Source organism: Lissotriton vulgaris, chromosome 9 (assembly GCF_964263255.1).
Source record: "Lissotriton vulgaris chromosome 9, aLisVul1.2, whole genome shotgun sequence".
In the NCBI taxonomy this organism is placed as follows: domain Eukaryota; kingdom Metazoa; phylum Chordata; class Amphibia; order Caudata; family Salamandridae; genus Lissotriton; species Lissotriton vulgaris.
Genome location: NC_141697.1, coordinates 876,755,092 through 876,777,182, shown reverse-complemented (window position 1 = coordinate 876,777,182; position 22,091 = coordinate 876,755,092). Strand labels below are relative to the sequence as shown.

At 41.4% G+C, this 22,091-nt stretch overlaps 1 protein-coding gene across 2 annotated transcripts in view; it reads right to left on the bottom strand.

Moving 5' to 3' along the window:
* Positions 1-21,380, bottom strand: part of LOC147692414 (uncharacterized) — a 30,164-nt gene extending 8,784 nt beyond the window's left edge. The window contains exons 1-6 of one of the 2 annotated variants that reach the window (XM_086936784.1): positions 21,276-21,380; positions 16,614-16,706; positions 10,641-10,817; positions 9,764-9,874; positions 9,402-9,491; positions 425-565 (exon numbers count right to left, since the gene is read on the bottom strand). In XM_086936784.1, the coding sequence (XP_086792910.1) occupies positions 425-565; positions 9,402-9,491; positions 9,764-9,874; positions 10,641-10,817; positions 16,614-16,706; positions 21,276-21,350 (687 nt within the window). In that variant the 5' untranslated portion in view covers positions 21,351-21,380. The remainder of the gene's footprint in view (positions 1-424; positions 566-9,401; positions 9,492-9,763; positions 9,875-10,640; positions 10,818-16,613; positions 16,707-21,275) is intronic. The other variant, XM_086936785.1, reaches the window with a different exon arrangement.
* Between the last annotated feature and the right edge of the window lie 711 nt (positions 21,381-22,091).

The window sequence follows — 22,091 nt, the reverse complement described above, 5'->3', positions numbered from 1 at the left end:
ATAGATGGAAGAAGAAGAAGATAAGAAACAGCCTCTATGCAGTAAGCAGGGATTAAAAAACCCTGCAAGAGTGAGGTTAAGAGGACGGAAATATAGTGTGGTGGAAGACATAGGCCTAAGTTGGAATCAAGACTAGGCAGCCTTGCTATTTATCATTTCTGGCATTTGGTATTACCATCAGTGGGCTACTAAGGAAACCTTTGGGCCTTGTAGGTATACTTGTAAAGCGCACTGCACTGCACTTGCACTTTGTTTCTGAGTAAGAACTGCCTAAAACATATCTGAGAGCTCATTTAGTTTATTTCGAGTTATCCAAAATAAGATGAAGAATTAACCTAAAGCTCATCATCCCAGGACAACCTTTACACCGGTAAGATTGATGTCCTTATTTACCTTGATATTTTCACACCATGATGCTACTCACCTACACATGTGTAGGAGCAGTGCCTGCTCCATCATTTCCATTTTCAGAAACTGGGTGGATTGACCTAAGGTATATGATGATGGTTATTATTTGTCTTTTACCCTTCTTATTCTTGGATTTTGCGTGGTCATCGTTAGATATCTGAAAAATGGAAAAACAAAATACTGTTCTTAGATAAAGAACACATATTTTCTACTAGTACGTTAACAGACCATTCCTATAGTTTCCTGAATAATGGAGGATTTCAATTAAGGCATGTGAGAATGTATCAAAGTACAGTTGTACGCAAAACATATATTTGAACAATGTGAATTTCGTACAAAACAGGTTTCATCTTATAAAGTTTCATCACAAATCGTTTGAGGATTTCACATAAGAGGTCTCAGGCATCCTCATTATATGCTACAAAAGTATGGGGAAACAATGCTGCTTGTCTAATTTAGCATCCCTTTCTGAATGTGAGGTACCAGTTCAGAAAATATATTTATTTCCCAGAGGATTGTTTTGGATGGACAGGGCATGCTATGTTCATACTTCTGAAAGTGGTTAGACTATGCTTTTGCTAAAACGATGTTTTTCTAATGTTCATGAAATTTTTAAACTGGCTTTCAAAAATGTGAAAACCATTGGAAATTGCTAAGAATTTCTTAAGCTGAGTGAGTAACCTATAACACCTTGAAAGTTTTAGGCTGCTGAGCTTCCAAAGACGTGTTTTCCCAGACGACTTTTGGTGTTGGCAGTCTTGAACTGGGATCTGGGTCCGCACAGAGAATGGTCACATGCACAGTTAGGTTCCAACAAGAGGTATGAATTTATCAGCAACATTTGCATGTGCACTTCTGATAATATTTATGCTGCATCTTTGCTAAATTACATACTACCTTCCACTAATGAAAAAATACTTTATTGTCAATTAATAAAACTACTTCTAAATTAACAGAATAATTGCCTATCACTCAACTATCTCGAAGTACACGGCCATTAGGACTTTCCTGTACACAGCCAAACGGAGCGAGAGCTCAGATCTTTAGAAGAATGCACCCCCTTTATCAGTGCATACAGAACTGGGCCGTAAGCACGAGAATCTAGGGAATTCATAATATTGTCACCTTCTAACCAGATATGTATTTTGGTTACATAGTTGTGCCTTTTCAAAAGATCTGAAGGACCAGTGAGGCACAATTTGTCTCCTTCCAGACCAAATACACTCTTACAGATATTTGTTTTGGGATTATTTGGACTTTTTACAATAACAATATCTCCTTTTTTAACTGTCTAAAAATCATGACTTAAGTTTTCTGACACAACCAATTGTTAGTTGTAGGCTCCATCAACGGACCAGAGCACATTAAAACTTAGATAGATATTCAAAGCACATAATGAAAGGTACAGCCAACAAGTACCAAACTTTTGCCTAAAACAAGTCGAAACTTATTTCGCTTTGTCACAAAAAGAGCTGTACAGTTCACCAAATCTGTGTGCATATCCATGAGTGATGTGTAATGGTCTCTTCCCATTTCTAATTAAATCCTATTGACTTGCTGTACTCATGTCCTTGTTAGTCCTTTGTGTATTATTAATGTAGTCCCATTATAAAAGTTGGTATTCTCTTAAGGGTCTGTTGATCTATTTTCACTTCTAAAGGTTTCCTTCGGACTTGCCCTGTTTGTATCAATTGGTCCTTTGTTTGTTTCTTTTATTGTTCAAGAGAGCTAGGTTGACTACGCTGGACTCTCCTTGGGGCATATGGACAGGTCCGCACAAGAGGGTAGAGTACAGTGTCCAAGAGTGATACGGCGGCAGGAACAAACCTCCAATCTGTGTGAACTTAAATAGTGTAAAATCCTCTCTTGGAAATAAAATTACATTGTATGTGAAAAGAAGGAAACAGTACAGATAAAAACATGCCCAAATTACAGACTATCTGCTTTTGATGCCTGATGGTTGATGATTTTGTTTTCAAAATGTCAACCTGACTTTCTAAATTTTGAATAGCTAGTTAAAAGGACATGCTGCAAAGTGCATGAGTCAAATATTTACATTTTAAATTAGTTATCTCAACTGAATCTTGTTTTGAACATTTCGGGCCACACATTTCCCTCATAAATCTAATAGCTAAGAAGCTGATCGTGGCTCAGGATCACACAAGGTGGAAGTGGCAATAGCAATACCACCAGATCAAAAGCCTTCTAGAAGCAAATAGGGCACATTACCATCACATATATACTGAGAGAAAACTGAGTACACGACAAAAAGACGTGCACGTTCATGGAAATACAACCCAAATTCTGGATTCCGTTCTACACCTTCTTCTAAGGAATTACAAGCCATATGGTCCCATCAATATTGTCACATTACTAAGTGATTTAGGTAGTAGTTGCGCTCCCCTTAGAGATGTCTGCAGATGACACTGTTTCTTTTGATGCCGGTAACCAATACACCCTTGCCTCCTGTATACCTGAAAAGCTTCCAGTTTTACTTTGTAAATACTATTTCCAAAAAGCAGAGAGAGTGGGAACTCACAAACCTTGAGAACATTTTCTTTTAGACCTTCTTTTCATCGCAGACGCTCAGATAACTGATTACATTGCCTCTGTTGTGAGATTTAGTCCCAGTTTAGAAAATACTTCAAAAAATCTTATACGAGTTGCTTTATTGTGGTCTGCTTTAATGATATCTTGTTTCTTTTATTTATTTTATTTTTAGTGTTTTCTATAGCGCGAACATGACACTGCAAAGGGCGTCAGAGCGCTTTACAGTAGCATTTAAACAACATTCCTAACTTTACATATTACTAGACATTGGTGGTTGCAGTAATTGCAATTCCGAAGGGATAGCAGCAACCAAAAAGTTCACTGATAGATTACCATAAAGTCTTTTTAAAACAATGAGATAAAAACAAGTTTAACAGACCAACATTGTACAGTGAGCTTGTAGTGTGAAAATTGTGTCCGCCAGGCAGAATGAAATAAATAAAGAACAGTTTTAAGGAATTATGGGAGAAATTTCCTCATATGAAACGATTTTGCTTCCTTTTTGAATTTTGCGATGGTTGGCATTCTTCTCAAGTCGGGGGGGAGGGCGTTACAGATTCTCGGTGCGGCCCCTGAGAATGCTCAGTCATATGTTCTTTTCTTACGGAAGCGCGCCGGTTTCAGTAGTAGATCAGCCTTGCTTCTGGAGGAACGTGACCCTCCCGACAGCGTGAGTTTCTGGGCGAGGTAGACTGGAGTATTGTTGTGTATTGCTTTGTGGGTGATGCATGCCATTTTGAACTGGATTCGTGCTTCGAAAGGAAGCCAGTTGAGAGCTTTCAAGTTGGTGGAGATATGGTCAACTTTTTGGGATCCCACTATGAGTCTTGTGGCTGCATTAAGACATGCTTTCAACTGGGCTGTTGAGATCTTAGGGAGTCCATCTAAGGTTGTGCAACTATATTCAATCCTTGAGATGACCAATGCTTGAACTGCTGTTTTGAGGTCTGCTTTATTTTAAAAAGGTTTTAGTTTTCGTAAGTAACTCAAGTGAAATCTGGCGTTTTTTGCCATTGTGTTGATATGTGCCGACATATTAAGGTTTTTGTCCAGAATGATACCCAGAGATTTAGTTGACTCCACAATCTTCAGGGTGCACTTTAGTGCAGTTATGAGGTTGGACCATCCTGCCATCAGGAGCTGAACCAGGATAGCACTGTACCCTCAAATCCCGTCCTATCTTAATTATGTAGCTCATTCCTGCAACTCCATGATAATGTTGCACCACTATAGGGTGGCAAGCCATATAACCAAATATTTTTCGGCAAGCATGGGAGAAAGTGCTGGTGCTTTGCCTGTCAAATTGTGTCCAAAGGAGGGTGGTTACTCTAGGATATGCCGAATGCTCCAGGTAAGGTAGGGGATTTTTGCCGCGCCGGCCACTTCCATCTTCCCGTCTGGTTAAAAATGGGTTGGAATGCAACCTGAAAGATTGTCAGTACCTAATTGGACAAGTGTATTTTCAGACATGGGTTCCTTGCTCACTGACCCACTAGAACCAAGCTACACATGACTGAACAGCCTCAATCAGGGCAAAACGAGTCTTGGGTTGCATGTTGCAGTTCAGAGAGGACCTGGCTTGACAGTTTGGCTGGACTTTTCCTTTTTGAATAGGGTCAAGACTAATTTGCAAATGGCTGTCCTCATCTGAGGTGGCATGCTGGGCAAAAGAACGAAGGGTTGGAATGCTACCAGATCAATTGCCCTAAATGGCCATGGGTATGCACAGACAGGGGTCCCTTGCTTGCAGTCTCACTTGAACCCAGCGACACTGGACTGAAGAGCCCCAATCAGGGCAAAACCGGTCTTAGATTGATTGTGGGGAGAGGATTTGGCCTTACAGCTAGAGTGGTCGACCTCGAAGCTGGGGAACCGGGTTTGAGTCTTGGCAACGACCCTCAACATCCTGCGATTCTGGGCAAATAGTTTAATCTTCCTGTGCCTAACAAAAATGAATGTGTTCTCATGTAACAAAACTGATGCTCATTTAAAGTGCTCTGATAGCCGATGTCTAGGGTCTAGTTCGAGCTGTGTAAAACTTTTTTTTTAAAAAGAAAAAATTGTCCTGGTTCACAGAGGACCTAGCTTGGCAGTTCAATTTAGATGCTTTCTATTAGAGCAGGGTCAAGACTGATTTGTATATGGCTAGGTCTAATCTGATTTGGCATGATAGACATAAGAATGATGTATTGGAAAAACCCTTTCAGTACTGGACACTTCGAGAGTCAAGACCCACGGGAGCACCAAAGTACACGTGTTACCTCACCCAGGGAAGCCGGGTGCATAGGTGTCTTTTCGTGTCGGGTTTTCTCGTCGTTTCCAATGGAGAACTGCAAAGAAGTGCTGCAGGTGACCAAGTGATGAGTGTACGGATGGATCCAAGGGTGGATCGGAGATCTGAAGAACCTGAAAGCAGAGGGGACAGAGTCTGGGTCACTAGCCAGTGACCAGGAAGGCGACAAGAAGATGCCAGCCAATGTCGGGTGCTTTCGGGTGATGTAGGTGAAGCTTGACTCTTCAGCCACGAGGTCCAGGAGGCGTCGACAACAAACAGGAGCTGGATTAGAGCTGTTCCACGTCGATTGTCGAGTGCTGCAGTGTTGGTATCCAGATTGGACCCAACAAGCCTTGGCAACAGCAACCCACACAAAATAGAAAGATTGGCTTCAGAGCAGACCAGCAAGGTCTGAGGGACTCACCCTTTGGGGGGGGGGTCCAGGCACGTCTTGAGCAACCAGTAAAGCTCAAGAAACAAAGTAGATTCCTTTGTGGGGATCCACCAGTCGACGGACCAGGGATCATAAAGGGACCTCAAGCAGAAATGCAGGAAGCGGGCCCAATGAACAGTTGTGGAGTGTATGTCTCTAAGCTTCAGGGCAAAAGGTGCTCAGGGCTTGGACTACAAGTAGCCCACTTTGGGAAAACTTGGGAAAACTTTGGGAAAACTTGGGAAGTCAATGCACTAGCAAATGTGCTGGATGTCCAGGAGTTCCGGTCCCACGTCTCTCCTGATAGCTACAGGTCTCAACTCTGCTGGGGACTCATGTCACCCTCGGAGATGTCTGGAAGTCCATGTCCTGTGCCGCAGATTCTTTGGGATCCGGCGGGAGCTTTGAAAATGCAGACCAGCAAGATGCTTCTTTGGTGCCTGTTTGACAGGGGAGTCGCTCCTTGACCCCAAGGGAGATTTCTTCCCTCTTCCAGTCGATATGGAATGTCGAAGGTCCAAGATTTATGTTTCAGAGTTTCGTCCAGGGTAATCTAAAGTCCTAGGGACTGGGTTCCTATACTTATACTAAGTTTAGGCGTTGGACTAACTCTAGGGTCCCACCTATGGGAGGACCTGGGGAGGGGGTGTTTACACCCCTTCAACTTTGTCTAGTTTCACGCTAGAGCTGGGGCTGAGTGCCCCAGCAACCGGTTTGAACTGGGAAATGCATTGGGTACACCTTGTGTGCCACAGGCACTGTCTGGAAAGCATTCACTGAATGCACCCACCCTGCCCCCCCAATACACTAAAGCCTGTCTGGGGTGGTGCTGCCACCTCCCTGGACCGGAAACCTATAGTCCAAGCCTCCCCTGCCGGAGTTTCGTCCAGCAGCAGGAGGTCCGTCTGTGGAAGCAGCATCTATTTTGTGATGCTGGGGCTCTGTTTAACTTCTACCGGGTTTACCAGTGTGTACGTGTCTTCTCCCTCCAGAAGGGGGGGGGGTAGTATTCCAAAGTGTTTGACATTCCAAAGTTTGTCTGGAAAGCATTCACTGAATGCACCCACCCTGCCCCAATACACTAAAGCCTGTCTGGGGAGGTGCTGCCACCTCCCGGGACCGGAAACCTATAGTCCAAGCCTCCCCTGCCGGAGTTTCGTCCAGCAGCAGGAGGTCAGTCTGTGGAAGCAGCATCTATTTTGTGATGCTGGGGCTCTGTTTAACTTCTACCGGGTTTACCAGTGTGTACATGTCTTCTCCCTCCAGAAGGGGGGGGGGGTAGTATTCCAAAGTGTTTGACATTCTAAAGTTAGCATTTACCGTGAGGTTATAATGCACTTAAGAGTATATGGTATGGCTGTATCATAGAACAGCTATAAGGAAGGGATTCCGAAAGCTGCAGAGGGCTCAGCTCATGCTTGGGCACCCTCTCACACCAAACCAAGCACTCTGCCTTCAGTATTGTCAATACATGCTTCAGCTCCTGGTAGGCCTCTGGGGTACCTATGCCCTTGGTACCTAAGGTACCATATACTAGGGACTCATAAGGGTGACCCAGTAACCAATCTGGAGTGTACCTAATGTACATGCAATCAATTTAGAGAGGAAGCAGCTAGGCTGGGGTCCTGGTTAGCAGGGCCCCAGTCAGACTAAAGTCGATAAATCAGTGAAACACAGCAAAACGTGGGGGTAACCATAGTAAGCATATCCTACTCCCCTACACTACCCAAGTAATTGCTCGTGGTTAGACCTATTGCAAGCATCCTCCTATCACCTTTCGTGTTTGTCCTGTACTACCCTAAGTAGCCCATGATATGCCCAGACGTGGGTCCCTAGCTCACTGTGCCAATGGAACCAAACAAACCCAACTGAAAGGCACCAATCAGGGCAAAACCTGTCCTGGATTGCATGTGTTCTGGGTTAGGAAGGACGTAACTTGGCAGATCGGACTGGACTGTTTCTATTGTAGTAGAGTAAAGACTGATTTTAATACGGCTAGTTTAAATCTGGGGTGGTATATTGAGCAAAAGAACAATGGATTAAAATGCTACTCTGAGCGATTGCCAGTGGTAGACTTAGTGCAAGTATCATCCCATCACCTTTTGTGTGGGTCATAAACTGCTTTAAGCGGTAAGGGTCATGTTCCGAGTTGGGTCCTTTGCCCATTGTGCCGAATGAACCAAGCTACACCCAACAGAAGAGCCTTAATATTGGTGGTACCAGTTTTGGGTTGCTTGTTTTCAGAGAGGGGGTGGCTTGGCAGGACTGTTCGTATTGAAGCAGGAACAAGACTGATTTGTACATGGTTGGGTCTAATTTGAGGTGGCATGACGGGCAAAAGAATGGTGGGTTGAAATGCAATTGGCAGTGGTTAGACATATTGCGAGCATCCTCCAATTGCCTTTTTGTGATAGCTTGATTAGTTAGCCTTTTTCCAACCTGAAAGTACATTTAAATATCATTTGCTTACAACTGTAAATTTACCCGGAGTTACTGCAAGAGCTGTGTCAATTAATACAAGTACATTTTGACGAGGAGGCATGGTAAGTAAGACCCTTATTAATATTCAAAAAGGCACCATGTGTGGTGTTTATTTCATAGACCCAATCCAAAGCTTTTGGATGCATCTGAAGGAGAATGACCCAAAAAAATTCAAGATGGAAACACTAACTCCTCGAGGCTGCTTTACAGTATGTCATGGTCCACAGTGGCCTACGCTGCTGAAATGTTGAAGAATATGAGGCATGTCTCCCAAATGTTATATTTGAATGCATTGGAAGGGTTTCTGGTCCTCACACAATCACTATTTCTGTCTTGGCATTTCAGATAAAAGAAACTCTCTTTCATAAGAACAATATGTAGTCCACACAAGAGAGTGCCCATTATCGAGGAATTACACGCAAGATACACACAGATCACACAGATCGATCTCAGTTTCAATTCAGAAATACAAACCCTTAAAAGAAATTAAGGCAGTGTTAGTGGGAAGACAGCTGGGGAGGGCACATGAGGTGCAGGAGAGGAGTTCAAGGACAATCTGAGAGGGCAGTTTGATGTCCCATACTTTGCTTTGCTATCCTTGTATTGTTTGGGTGGTTGGTTATTATTTTAACCAAAATACCAATAAATTACATTAGAAAAAAAGGAGGAGATTCATGAGCATGCTAGTCTATAACTTCTATGAGCGGATCAGAAGTTGTGAGAAGCTGCTGACCATTTGGTCTAAAGAACCAAAGATACAATGCCTACACCTTAATAGTGATTCCAAAAAGTCTCAGTAACAACATTATTACAAAGGAGAGATTATGTCATAATGCCAGATTTACCTAGGTGAGTGTAAGAGCAGAGTCATGTAGTTTATAAATGGAAGGTTGGATTGTGTAATATAGTGGGTGTGCATTGTGTCCTTTGCTTTCATAATTTAACTGTTAGTGTTAAGCTTCAAGTTCTTCTCTAGATACTGAAAATACTTAACAAGATGAGAATGAATGAGGTCATAAAGTATGAGTAAAAGATTACCAAAAAATGTGTTTTATGTACTCAGAGTATAATACTAATGCCAGAGAAATGGAACAAGTCACAAAAAAATATTGCACACTCACAATGTTGCACATAATTCTCGATATACATTAATATATCTTTTTGAGGTAGAGAATTCCCTTTCCAGCAGACAAACTACATTACTTGTTCCATAAATTGTTCAAAAACCAAAAAATTGAAATTTCTCAATCTAACCTGGGGTGTCAGGGTCAAGTAGGTGTGGTCAAAGATGCTACTTGGTGCACAGGACAAATTTGACGATCTTTGGTCTGTTGTTGCCAATAACTGCATAATGGAAAAAGTAAACTGATGAAGTTACAGAGTGGCTAAAACGTCTATAGGAATGAAACAGAAGTAGTTTGATTTATTTCTACGACATAAGATCAAAGTTGTGGAAATTATATTAGTCATACAATGGAAATCTCATAAGAAATGTTTGTGCAATTGCTTGTTTGGACTGTATAGTTTAATCAAATAACATCCAATGGATAAAATACAGTGGAAATCACAATTTATATATGATGATATATCCCTGTACCTAACAAAAGAGTGTGTACCTCAATCTTTCGCAGCCGTTTTGATTGGACAGCAAGGGCATTCCCGCATCTCATGCTAGGCATCATAGTCTGCATTTCTTTGTTGCTTGTGTCACGCCATCTGGTTACATCCTGTTGAATGTAAAAAGATTAAAAGATACATTTTATTTTTGGAGCAGTATATTATAAGAGAAGAAAACATTGGCTCTGATTTAGAGGTGGCTGGTAATGGGCCAGCTGTGGTGTGTCCACCATAGACTTTCTGCTGGTTCACCAGAGAAGTATCCTCTAACATTAAAGTTAGCTAATCCCACACACATTGAGGGCAGTTCAATAACAGGCAACTTCAAATCGAGCCACATGGCCTCACTTAAACTGTGATGTTGAATTTCAATTGCTTGAAAAGAAGTAAAAATGAGAGATTCTCATATTGGACATTGACGGTGTTAGTCACAGATGTGAAAAGCTGCTGACCATGTGAGCCATGGAGCCAAAGACAAAAAATCTGCAACCCACCTGCAAGTAGACCCGGTACCAACAAGATGTTTGAAAAATGTGATCAGCATATTCTGTGCTTCTACTTAATTCACACAGTTTCACTCCTGGGGCATAGTTTTATGTTGTGCCACAGGGTACCAGAAGTATACATAGTTAAGATTGGTAATACCTTGTTGTAAGAGTGTGATACATGTCACAGAAGATGTAGTCTATGTATTCACACCATGGACCAAAGAATGGGGTACCTCACACCTTAAATACTGCATGCTAACTTCAAATATCATGGATCTCCATTGACATACAGTAAATATAAAGAGAGCAGAGCCATTCCAGAATCATGCCAGATCATAGCAATCATGTGTTGTTTACTGCACAATTTGCAGAACCTTATAATACTAACCTGAATCATTAATTTGTGGCTTTGGCTGGTTTTGAGGGCACTGATAAAATTTGAAGGAAAGCTGGTTACATTTTGCAGATATCCTAGAAGAATGAATTTGTTACAAAGGCAAGTCCAGAGTGCACGGTCAAAATGGGAGGGACAGTTGGTTACGTTCTCCAAGGAGCCCAATGTTGTCTAAAAGAAAAAAAAAGATCTTAGTTAAAGATGTGTTCTGCTGCACACCAGAGCTCATATCTGTTTTTCATTTATTGTGGAACATAGCATTATCTACCCCAACTCATCTGATCTACAGATTTATTGTTGGCATTGTAGATGCAGTGCAGTGCAGTGCAGTGCAATATACTCATCACCAGTGGTAGCCACATGGCAATCATATTCAGCAATTGCAGCAAATGCACGCATAAAGTGCATCATGCACATTGTATTTGACATGTGTTTACAAAACAAAATCTTCTTGATAAGCCAAAGTAAAAATTATGATATAAATATTTTTTTTTAATTGCCTTTACTGGTTTTTAGGGACATAATACAGCTGCATCAAGTATTGTAAGATAATGATGAAACTTATATGGTGACTACAAACATTAGATCCATACAAGTCTATTTCGTCTTCAAGTACAGTCTTTAAAGGACAAGTAGAGTGCAATATACATAGCCAGCAGTAATTAATACATTGAGGTATGAAGCGGTCTCTCTATGTTGGTTGTGTTGAAGACGTGGGGGGGGGGGGTTATTCAGTCACGTCTTTGTCTAGAGAGTGTAGGTATACACGGAAGGACGACCAAATATCCCTGGGGCATGATGCAAGGGGTTGTAGATTGCCATAGTCTCCCCGCATGTTTTCGCTTCTGCTCATGCTTTTGAGTCACTCTTTAACAGTAGGAGGTCTGGGCCCACCCTAGCTCAGGAATATTTCCCTCATGCCAAGTAATAATGCAACAGAAACCAGCCAGCAGATTGCCTGGGGTATGTCATAGGTGTAACCTAACAGAGCAACCATTGGATTGGGAGCCATCTCGTAATCTGTCATGTTGGGGATCTGGATATATACATTTTCCCAATAGTGAGCAATCACCGGACATGTCCATGTTAGGTGGGCAAAATCGGTTCCAGGGTATGACATTTCAGTCATTTATCGAGTCTGGGGGTTCGAACTTTGCAATATCTGCTTAGGAGAAATAGCACATGTGGAAATATTTAAAGTGTATCCATTTATGTCTTTGGTTAATGGAAATGCGTTTTATTTGTGCGCAGCAGTAGCCCCATATTTGGTCTGCAATAGGAGCCCCAAGTTCCTTCTCCCGGACCTTCCGCACCCGGGATGTTACGTCTGGTTTTAGGACCAGGGAATCTTGGTATAACCTAGATGTCATATGTCCGCCATCTGATGCCTCAATCACTACAGACAAGGGTGTGAAGTCTTCTGGAGGGATTGGATAGGTGGGTATAAGAGATTTAAAGGAGCTCTGGAGCCTTTTAAAGAGAGAGAGGTCCATTTATGATGCATTTGGCGGCCACATGTCGCCTGATAATTGTATGACGTGTCCATTGAGGAACAGGTCGCCAAGGGTGGACATTAAGTATCTGTGAAGTGTACTTTTGACAAATGTCTCCTTGTGGGTGGTATCCAGGGATTATCTGCGATGGGGATGACGTCGGAGGACAGGGGACCGCCCTGTAGCATATGTCGTAACCTGCGCCATGGCCAGCAGGTTGTGGAAACTGTCTGTATGTCCAACATTTTGAATGGGATGCCCAGCGGCAGTATCTGTGAGTGGAGGAAGCCGTCCAGCTGAGCGCGTTCTGGGGGTATGTATGGTATGCGCGCGTCAGGGTAGTACCAATGATATGTGTAGATACAGAGGCAGATGTCAGGTACTGCAAGACCTCCATGCTTATTGGAAAGTGTCAATGACTCCCAGCGCACCCAGGGGCGCCCCCCACCCAGGTCAGTCACAGCAGAATGCCACGTAGATTGCCAAAGAAGTAATGTGTGAGCAGGATGGGGGTGGTAGTGAACAGATATAAAAAGCATGGTAGCACCACCATTTTAAGAATAGCCACACGTCCCATCAATGAAACAGGCAATTTTACGTATTGTTCAAATTGTGCGTTCAGGGTGGCCAATGCCGGTCCATAATTGGGCTGGAGGACCTGATCTCTATCCCTATGTATTTGGATACCCAAATATTTAGTGCAGTCAGTGGTCCATCTGAGGGGGTATTCCGTCGGTAGGATTGGGTGGCATCCGTGAGCGGGAAGACCTCCGACTTTGCCCAGTTGATGCAGAGTCCTGAGAGTCGACCATAGCTGGCTATCTCCTGCATGAGCGGGGGTAAGTTATCCCTGGGGTGTCGCATAAACAGGAACATTTTGTCTGTGTATAGCGATAGTAGCAATGGGCCATATGTAAGTTGCATTCCGCTGTGTATGTGTCTGTCCTGCAGTGCCCTTACCAGTGGATCCATTGCAATTATAAAGAGTAGGAGGGAAAGTGGACATCCCTGTATAGTGCCCCGAAATATTGGGATCGCGTCTGTGAGCGTGCCGTTTTTTCTCAAACAGGCTGTGAGTTTGGTATATAGTAGCATAATCAATGCAAAAAACGGTGGGGGAATGCCTGGTTTTCTCAGAACGGCTCTTAAGAGAGGCCATTCAAGTGAGACAAAGGCCTTTTCCGCATGCAGCATGGCCACCGCAGCTGGTGTGTCCGGTGCCACCTTAGTGAGCACTGCAAATAGTGTCCATAGATTGAGGGAAGTTGCGCGGTGTGGGACGAATCAGCCTGGGCTGGTGAAATGATTTGCTCCATCAGCAATGCCAGTCTGTTGGCCAGCGCTTTGGCAGGTATTATATTATAGAGGTTAAATAGCGATAATGGGAGATATGAAGTGCATTTTCTGGGATCTTTGCCTTGTTTCAATATTATCATGAAAATTGCCTCTCGGAGTGTCAGCAGCAGTTCGCCGGTACTTAAAGATTTGTTATATAGCGCGAGGAGCTGTGGGACGAGTAGTTCTTTAAATGTCTTATAAAAGGGACCAGTCAGCCCTCCAAGGCCTGGCACCTTGGAGGGACCTAAGGCGGTGATAGCTTGTGTTCTGTGTTCCAGCATCAACGGTTCACTAAAGAACTCCTGCTGCCCGTTTGACAGCCAAATCATAGCTAAGTCCTCGAGGTAGGAGGTCATCACTGTGGGATTGTAAGTGGCGCTAGAGGTATAGAGGTTTAGATAGTATGTTTTGAATTCATGCAGGATGTTTTCGCTGCCTGTGAAAGCGGCTCCAATATCTGAGCATATCCTGGCTATGTAGTTCTGCTGTCCGTTTGGGTGTAATAAGCACGCCAGTGTGCGACCAGGTCACTCCCCCTCCCCATAACGTTGTGCCCTAGCATGTTTGTCCATGTATTAAATCTTCCTATCCGCCAAGTCCTGGAACTCCTTAACGAGGATATTTTGTTGGTGCGTCCAGTCCTTATCCCCCTCCCCCACTGTCTGGTCTGTGTCATGAAATGCCTTCTCAGTTTTCTGCACTTGAGTGTGAACATCACATAGTATGACTGTGTGTTTGGAAATGCACACTTAGCGGATATAGGCCTTGAAGGCTTCCCACAGGGTTACTTGTGTGGATACGGATACGGTGTTTAAATCAAAATATTCTGTAATAGAGGACTGTAGTTCATTGTGGAATACAGGCTCTAGCAGGGCTTCTCCTCCGAATCTCTAGCTGAAGGCCATCGGGCAACTTCATGGGATTCTCATTTATAACAGGACTGGGCTATAGCCAGAATGTTTTCAGGGAAGGACGGAGATCCTGCTGAGTCTTTGATGGACAAGCGATGAAAGAAACCAGTAGTCTAGTCCAGTCCAGACAGCGTGGGGGGACGAGTAGAATGTGAAACCAGGTGTACATCGGTAGTGGGTACGCCAGGTGTCTAATAGTAAATATAAATCAGTAACTTGGCTGAATGCTTCCCAGGTGCGAAGCTTGCGAACTGGCTGTGTCCTGGTTGTATCTATCTGTGGGTAGGGTAACATGTTCAGGTCACCTCCCAATATCCAGTGGTCATTTCTCGGCGAGTATATAGTTCCTAGAAAAATTCAGGGTCATCAACATTGGGGAGGCCTATATATTGACTATTTGGATCCTTCGGTCTGCCAATGTACCCTGGATTTATTGATATCTGCCGTTGGGGTCAGAGTATTGAGCCGTGAGGGTAAATGGCACACTCTTGTGGATCAGTATGCAGGTTCCCCAGGAAGTACGAACTATAGTAGGAGAAGTACTTATGATTTTCCACTGATTGGCAAAAAGGGGATCAGTGCATGGAGACAGACGGGTCTCCTGCAGCAGAGTGATTTTAACATTGTGCTTAGCTAGGTAGGAGAGCACTTGCTTCCCCTTCCGTGGGTTGTTAATGCCATGGATATTCCAGTATATAAGCGTAAGTTCTACTGTCTTCGACTTGTCATGGGGAGTGCTACCTAAGGGTATCTTTTGATTCTATATCAGTTGCGTCCGCATCTCATAGGTTCGTCCTCCTTCACAGGCAGGCCTGAGATGGTTGTGTTCCTGTAAGGGCTCCAGATGCAGCCTCGGTGAATGTCCCTGGGAGGGTGGTGGCCAGCTGGGCGAGGATGGGGAATGGGATCAGGGGGAGCTGGTGTGCACATTGGCGGGACTCAGCGGTCCCGGCCTCAGGCTCGGCCATGGTCACTGTCGCCATGGGGCCTCTGAGGCTCCCTCTTCTTCTCCGTGTTTTCAACCCTGGGAGTCGTCTCACTGTATCCCGCTGTCTCTCAGAGGTCCATGTAGGGTTTTCCTGGATTCTGTGACCAGTTGTGCATAGTTAACAATGGTGTTTGCTGCTGAAGATGGACTGCCTGTGCCAGAGCCTCACAAGAACGCGGCCATCTTGGTGGTGGTCGTGGCCACGCCCGTCTGAGGATATAAATTAAATATTATGTTTCATAATTTTCAAAATGCACCTCACCCATCTGAATGATTTAGAAGATCAAACAGTAAGGCCTCATTAAGAGGTCCTCAGTTAGACTGCTAGGTTGTCTACTTAGTGAGTCAAACATCTCATCCTCCAGCATGGTTGAAGCTGTCTCTATTGAAAACCCTGCATTTAATACCACCTTGCCTCTCCTGCAAGGTGCAATTGTCATCACTAATGCGGTCCCCAAAATTATACCCTGCAACAAGAGGTACATTCTCTGTACCCACATTAAAAATATCCTGGCCATGTAGATATGTACATTTTGAGTATTTTCTGTATCAGGCAATGATAGTTCACATGGGAGAATTGAATCATAAACTGTGGTGCGCTCAATAGATGAATTCCAACTATAAACACTTGTGTTAAAAATAAATTCTACAATCACTTTATGCATTATTCCATCATGTTTTATGCCACCACATATCTTTCCTTTATCTCTGTAAAAACTTCTTCTGGGCTAATATAAAGACCCAAATAGTAACAATATATGGTATCTCCAAAATGGAATTATAAAATATGATGTATGGTATCACTGCTCCAATTATGATCAAAGGTTCTTCAGTTTAATGTTATATAGTGACATATTATAATAATGAGTGATTGGTACACCCTCAGTTTCTGTATATTTGCACATAGAGAATGGTGTTTCTAGTGCTTTTTTGTCAGACAAAGCTTTTTCAAAATGTATGTATAAGTGGCACCACTGGGCATGGTGACATACCACCGTCTAAGATTGGGGGTCAGCTCAATGCAATTTCCAGCAATTGTATTGCTGCTCATTTGTCTTCCCCATCTTGGAGTTAGTGATGACTCCTCTGCCTGAAACAATGCCTTTGACTGCACAATAATTTACCTGAATGAAGGAAGGGCATCTGTTTCTTGTTGGCTGGTGTATTACTGTCCACTGCTAAACCTGGCCCTAAGTTTTAACTTTACAGAACTGTTTCCATGGCTAAGTCACTGTACCTGGATATCTGGTAGCTGTATGACAACAGGGATGACCTCAAACCTCTTTTTAGGTATCTTGTTGCAAATTGTGGCAGTCCATAGTTCAAAATCCTATAGGACGAAAAGAGGTAAAATATGTTGCCAATGGTTTTCTTTCTCAACCTAAAATCTACACTACTACTATTCTTTTACACAAAACATAGCTATAAATATGCTGAAACAGGCTCAATTACTTCTATGTAAATGTAGATTTTAGAAAGTGCTCAGCATTTCTTGACATGAGATTTTGAAACAGTGCATCATTAGTAGAGCAAGCAGCATTTAATTTGTCAAAATCAATTAATGAAAGCTATTAAAACACCAAACATGTGCCTAAAAACTGGTTGTGTCTGTAGCTTGGCTTTTTGCGACTGTGTACATTTGAAAATAGAGACATTTCCACTGAATGAACAGAAAAGGGTTAACATTTAAATTAGCAGCACTGCAAAATCATGTCCTAAAATCTATACTACTAGAGGCTTGATGTGGGATTGTAATATTGGCAATATGGGTACATTTTCTACTCAAATTCTCTGTGGCAGATCTGGGAAACACACTTTTCAACTACTGCTCTTTCCACTCAAATTTAGGAGGACATTTAAAACTGATTCTTCAATATGTAAACATTGTCCTGCTAGGCAAGACCAGTTTAGAATTGTAATTAATGTATCTGAGCTTCATTCTTCTTGGGATCTCAATAAGATAAGAATAAATTCAGATAAAACTAATATATTAATCTTTGGCATAAAAGTTAAAAAAAAAACAGGGATCTGACATCTGAATGGTCAATCAGTGGTGAGAGCAGTCGTGTACAAGTGTTTGGGAGTCTGGTATCACGAGAGAGGTGGCCATCCTCCGCAGATAGCAAAAATCTAACTGAAGTGACCTTTCCTAAAGCTGCCATTTTAAAAAGATTTTTAGTTATAACATTTTATGAAATATACAGGCAGAGAGTAGTAAGTATACAAAGGGAATAGGTGTATTCATCACTCCAAGAAATGAAAAAGAAACACATTTTGTAACCACAAAATGACACAGCAAGGACATCATAAAACCCAACCCCAAATCACCCCTCCTGTCCATACGCTGGGAAATATCACACACTGTAGTTGGAGCAATGCAGGGGGGCTAACCGACTCATAAATACCTATAACAGCAGCATCTTCCACTATACTAATCACTCAATTCCCAACAATTAAATTGAAGCACATTACACAGTGTTGAGGATTGGCTAATAAATGCGTAGGGGTTCCAAGACATTTTTTGGTTTTGCCACCATGGGAAGGGTGTCAGCATGGGTCACAACCCATTCCACAAGGTGTGATATCCTTTAGCTAGTCTTAAAAATGGCGTGCTTTGCAACTACCCAGTGCCATTGCCACTCGCTGCTTAGCAAGCAATATCATCGTAGAAAATTAGCTGTTCATTTTATATTGGCTATAGAAATGGTTTTTAATAACTACACATTTTAGGTGGGTCTGTTAGAAGATCTGTGCTGACTGACAGCCCATAGGCTGAAATCCTATGAAACTGACATAGGTTTAAAAACCTGTGTTCACATTTCTTGCTCCACATTCTATAATCCACAGGGATATTATTTTGTTGAACTGTAACAAAGGTTTAAATGACAAGCAATATCTAGTCTATTGACCATAGTGGACCTTATCAAACCTATATTAAAATGAGTCTTCAAAATGACATAACTTTACTAGAGTTTTACATTGTACAGGTAAAACAAGTTTGCTGTTTCACTAATTCCATACCAACTTGTCAATTTTGTTTTATGAAAAATTGTAAATGAAAGTAAGATATCTCATAATACATGGTTTAAACAGCTTGGTAAGGAAACTCACATTACTTTAAAAGAAAATCTTCATGACTCCGTGATGGATGGTTGAGTTGATGTGCTACTTTGTAAAACCTTTGTTATGCATTGATTAAACAACATATATACTTTATAAATAACAGAAAGAAATATCTAAACTATACACCTCATCTATATTATGGTTATATTTTTTGTAAAAGACTGTGAGACTGATGCACAGACACTAAGGTAGTTTTAGAATAGAAATGCAGAAGCACAAGTATGGCTTGCAGGTGTGAATTTAAAGATCTCATATACAAGTAGGAAAATGCCAAAATTGTACATTTGGATACAACATTTTCTGAAATAAAGTGTGATCTTATCAAAACACTTTACCCCCATGTGGACTAATGGGTCAGTGAAAGTACAAAATGAAAAATTGTTGATTTTACAAGATAAATCTTGCTCATTAACCATCTTTCACACTGATCTCAATAGATACTATGGAGAAGTGTGGCTCACTGGTTAGAGGAGGCAGACCTGGAAGCAGAGGTCAGCCCGGGACCAGGGTTCAATTCCCGGCTCGGTGGGGTCTTGAGTCCTAAAATGTCCATGGACTCGACAATTCTCGCTCCGGTGCCTACTCAATTCATGGGTTCAGACTCTGGGCAATAGCTTGCTTAATCTCCACAACGGCCCCTCGTGGCGGGATGCCTGGCTTTCACCTTGTGGATACCCTGCTGGGGTTATCTCACAGGGGAATACCAGGACGGGTTCCCTAAGCAAGCGCTTAGAAACTGATTGGTGATTTGTGCTATATAAATTCCTGTACATTTACATTTAGATACTGTAATTAGCCATTAGTTACAAACAAAGTCAGGGCTTTTCAGAAATCATATAATATCATGTGAATCACGTTATTCATAGAACAAATGGCAGAGCTTTTCAGTAGTGACCTGTATCATTGAGGTTGAGAGTCTATGTCCACGGCTAGGTATGGGTAAACAGTCAAAATGTGATGACAAGTCAAAGACATTTTTCAGAAATACCCATAGCTGCAAATTGAAACAAAGTAAATTGATCATCGTCTCAAGTATATGACTGCCTAAAGAGCTTATGTCTATTTTTTTGGGTCGTAGGGAAGGGTGCATCAACTAAATATTTACAATATTTTTCAAACTGAAGACTTAATTATTTTGAAGTTCAAAATGCTTCTAGAAAGTTGTCAGAATATCTATAGAATTGGGATGAGATGATATTAAAGCAGTGCATCATCAGGAAATCAAGACATATTTTTGCTTGCAAACCCATTGAATTGAAGCCATTCTAAATCAACAATACACCTAAAGAAGGTTTTCTTCTGTGCCTGGGTGTATGACCACTGCTTGAGTTGGAAAATGATGACCCTTCCACCTTTCATGTTAGGCGTGAATAATGAATGAGCTGTACTGGCTGTCGCAGCCCCCAGTTTGAAATCCTATATAATAGAAATAGATTAAAAACCTGAGTTTACATATTGATGCTACACATTCCAAAATCCACACTACGGGGCAGATTTACAAACCCTTTGCGCCACTTTTGCATCACTTGCAACATGGGAAAAGTGACGCAAAAGTGGCGCAAGGGGCTTGTAAATCTGCCCCTACCTTTTTATCTGTAGACCACATAAAGTGGTTAAAATAAAAGACTGACTGCTCCAATGTATTTGATCTTATTTGACCTTATTTTAAATCTGTCTTCAAATGGGTTTTCAAAATTGCATCACCGGCCAGGAAATTTGCATTTGTTGGATTTCCGAAAGTGATTGATTTAGGATGAACGTTTTGTAGGTTACAAAAAATATAAAAACATATCTACTGTGGCACATGTTCCATGAATTGGTACTGTGTTGTCCTCAAAAAAGTCAAAATGTAGAATAAATCTTTTAAACAATTTGGTATTGGAACAAACAATATTTCAGAGAATTTGAACATTCAAAAAGAACATGTAAAAGTTCATGTCATACTTTGAAAAAAGTCTGAAAAATCATTGAGGGAAAACTACTTTTTCAATTTATAGAAAGAAATGTACATCTCATGTATTCTTAATTATTCAAACAATACTGTTTTTTGCACTGTATTTTAGGTTTAGAAAAGCATTGCATGAGCAAAAATATGTTGTGTTTGCATGAATTTAAAGGTGCTCAACTAGTTAAAAGGCCCAGGTGTTAGTATTTGGTCTCTGAATGATCTGGACATATGTGTGACTTTGACACCTATGGTCTACGGTACTAAAAGATGCACATTGTCATCTCGATTCACAAAGGTAAAGTTAGACCAAACGTCTAATTTAGACCAAAAGTCTAATTTACTACATTTCAGTATTCTCAAAGGTAAGTTCCCACTAGTAACGTTACTATTAGTAAACTTGCTCATAGTAAAGTTACTAGTGGTAAGTTTAGTGCTAGTAAAATTACTAGTAGTAACTTATTTTTATGAATAGTAAAGTTCGATTTTTGGTCTAACATTACCTTTTGGGAATCAGGTCCTTAGACTTTAAGTCTAAACTTAGATTTAAGATCTAAACTTAGACTTAAGGTGTAAAGTTATACTTCAAGCATAAAGTTACACTTCAGTTGTAAAGTTAGACTTTGGTCTAAAGTTATACTTCAGGTCTAAGTTTACCTCTGTGAATCAGGCCCTCATTGTGTAGATCCTCCTCATGCACTCGCTTGTAGGTTATCACAAATTAATTGTGCATGGGCCCGCAGATGCATGTAGGTCCAAGTGAGTTGTCTAGTCTTAGTGAGACACTACTCATGTTCAGAGAATATACATAATATTGGATGACTTGCTTACCTTAATGTTTGGCCAGTGTGTTGGTCGGACAGCAAGAGCACTTCCCGTGCTCATGCTAGGGTTCTCAGTCAACATTTTTGGGTAACTTGTGCCAAGCAACTGTTTGAAATCCTAAATAATAAAATAAAAATGAGCAAACCTTCACTTGGTTTGGAGCAAATGTAAAACCATACCAAACTTCTTTTCCTTCACATTAAATGGTATGGCAAAACAATTTTCCGACTGGAGTACTTTACACCTCTTTAAATTGATTACACTTAATTTTAAGCCCACTTCACACTTATTTTAAGCTTAATTTGTGGTCTTCCAATACATATTGAATTGCTGTCAGGTACATAGAAATGTATATTTCCCAAATATATTTGTGAAAAAGCCTTTAATCCAGTTAATTAAATTGTAGTGGTGTGTCACTGAACTAATTGTCAGATGTTCTAGTCATGTTCCACATGCAATTCTTTAAAAATCTATTAAAATGCATATTTAAAAAAAAAATACATGTAACATACAATGTGCAAACAGAATCTACATGTCTTCGGTAATGGAGAGTTTTTGACATGAGACACCATTGTATGAGAAAGAATGTGTGCCTTGTTTTGCAAACAGTTGTGTAAAAATATATTTATAAGAGAGCAACACATTGGAAAAATGTAGAATTATATGTTAAAGGGAAATCCTTAGACTTGTGGAGTAAGCTATAAATCCTGCATTTCCATGTCTTGCATTGTTGAAGTATGTGCCATCATAATTATCTCTGCCATAGTTACCTTAAGTTAATTCTGGGGGCAGACTCTCAACAACAGAATTCTTAAATGGAGA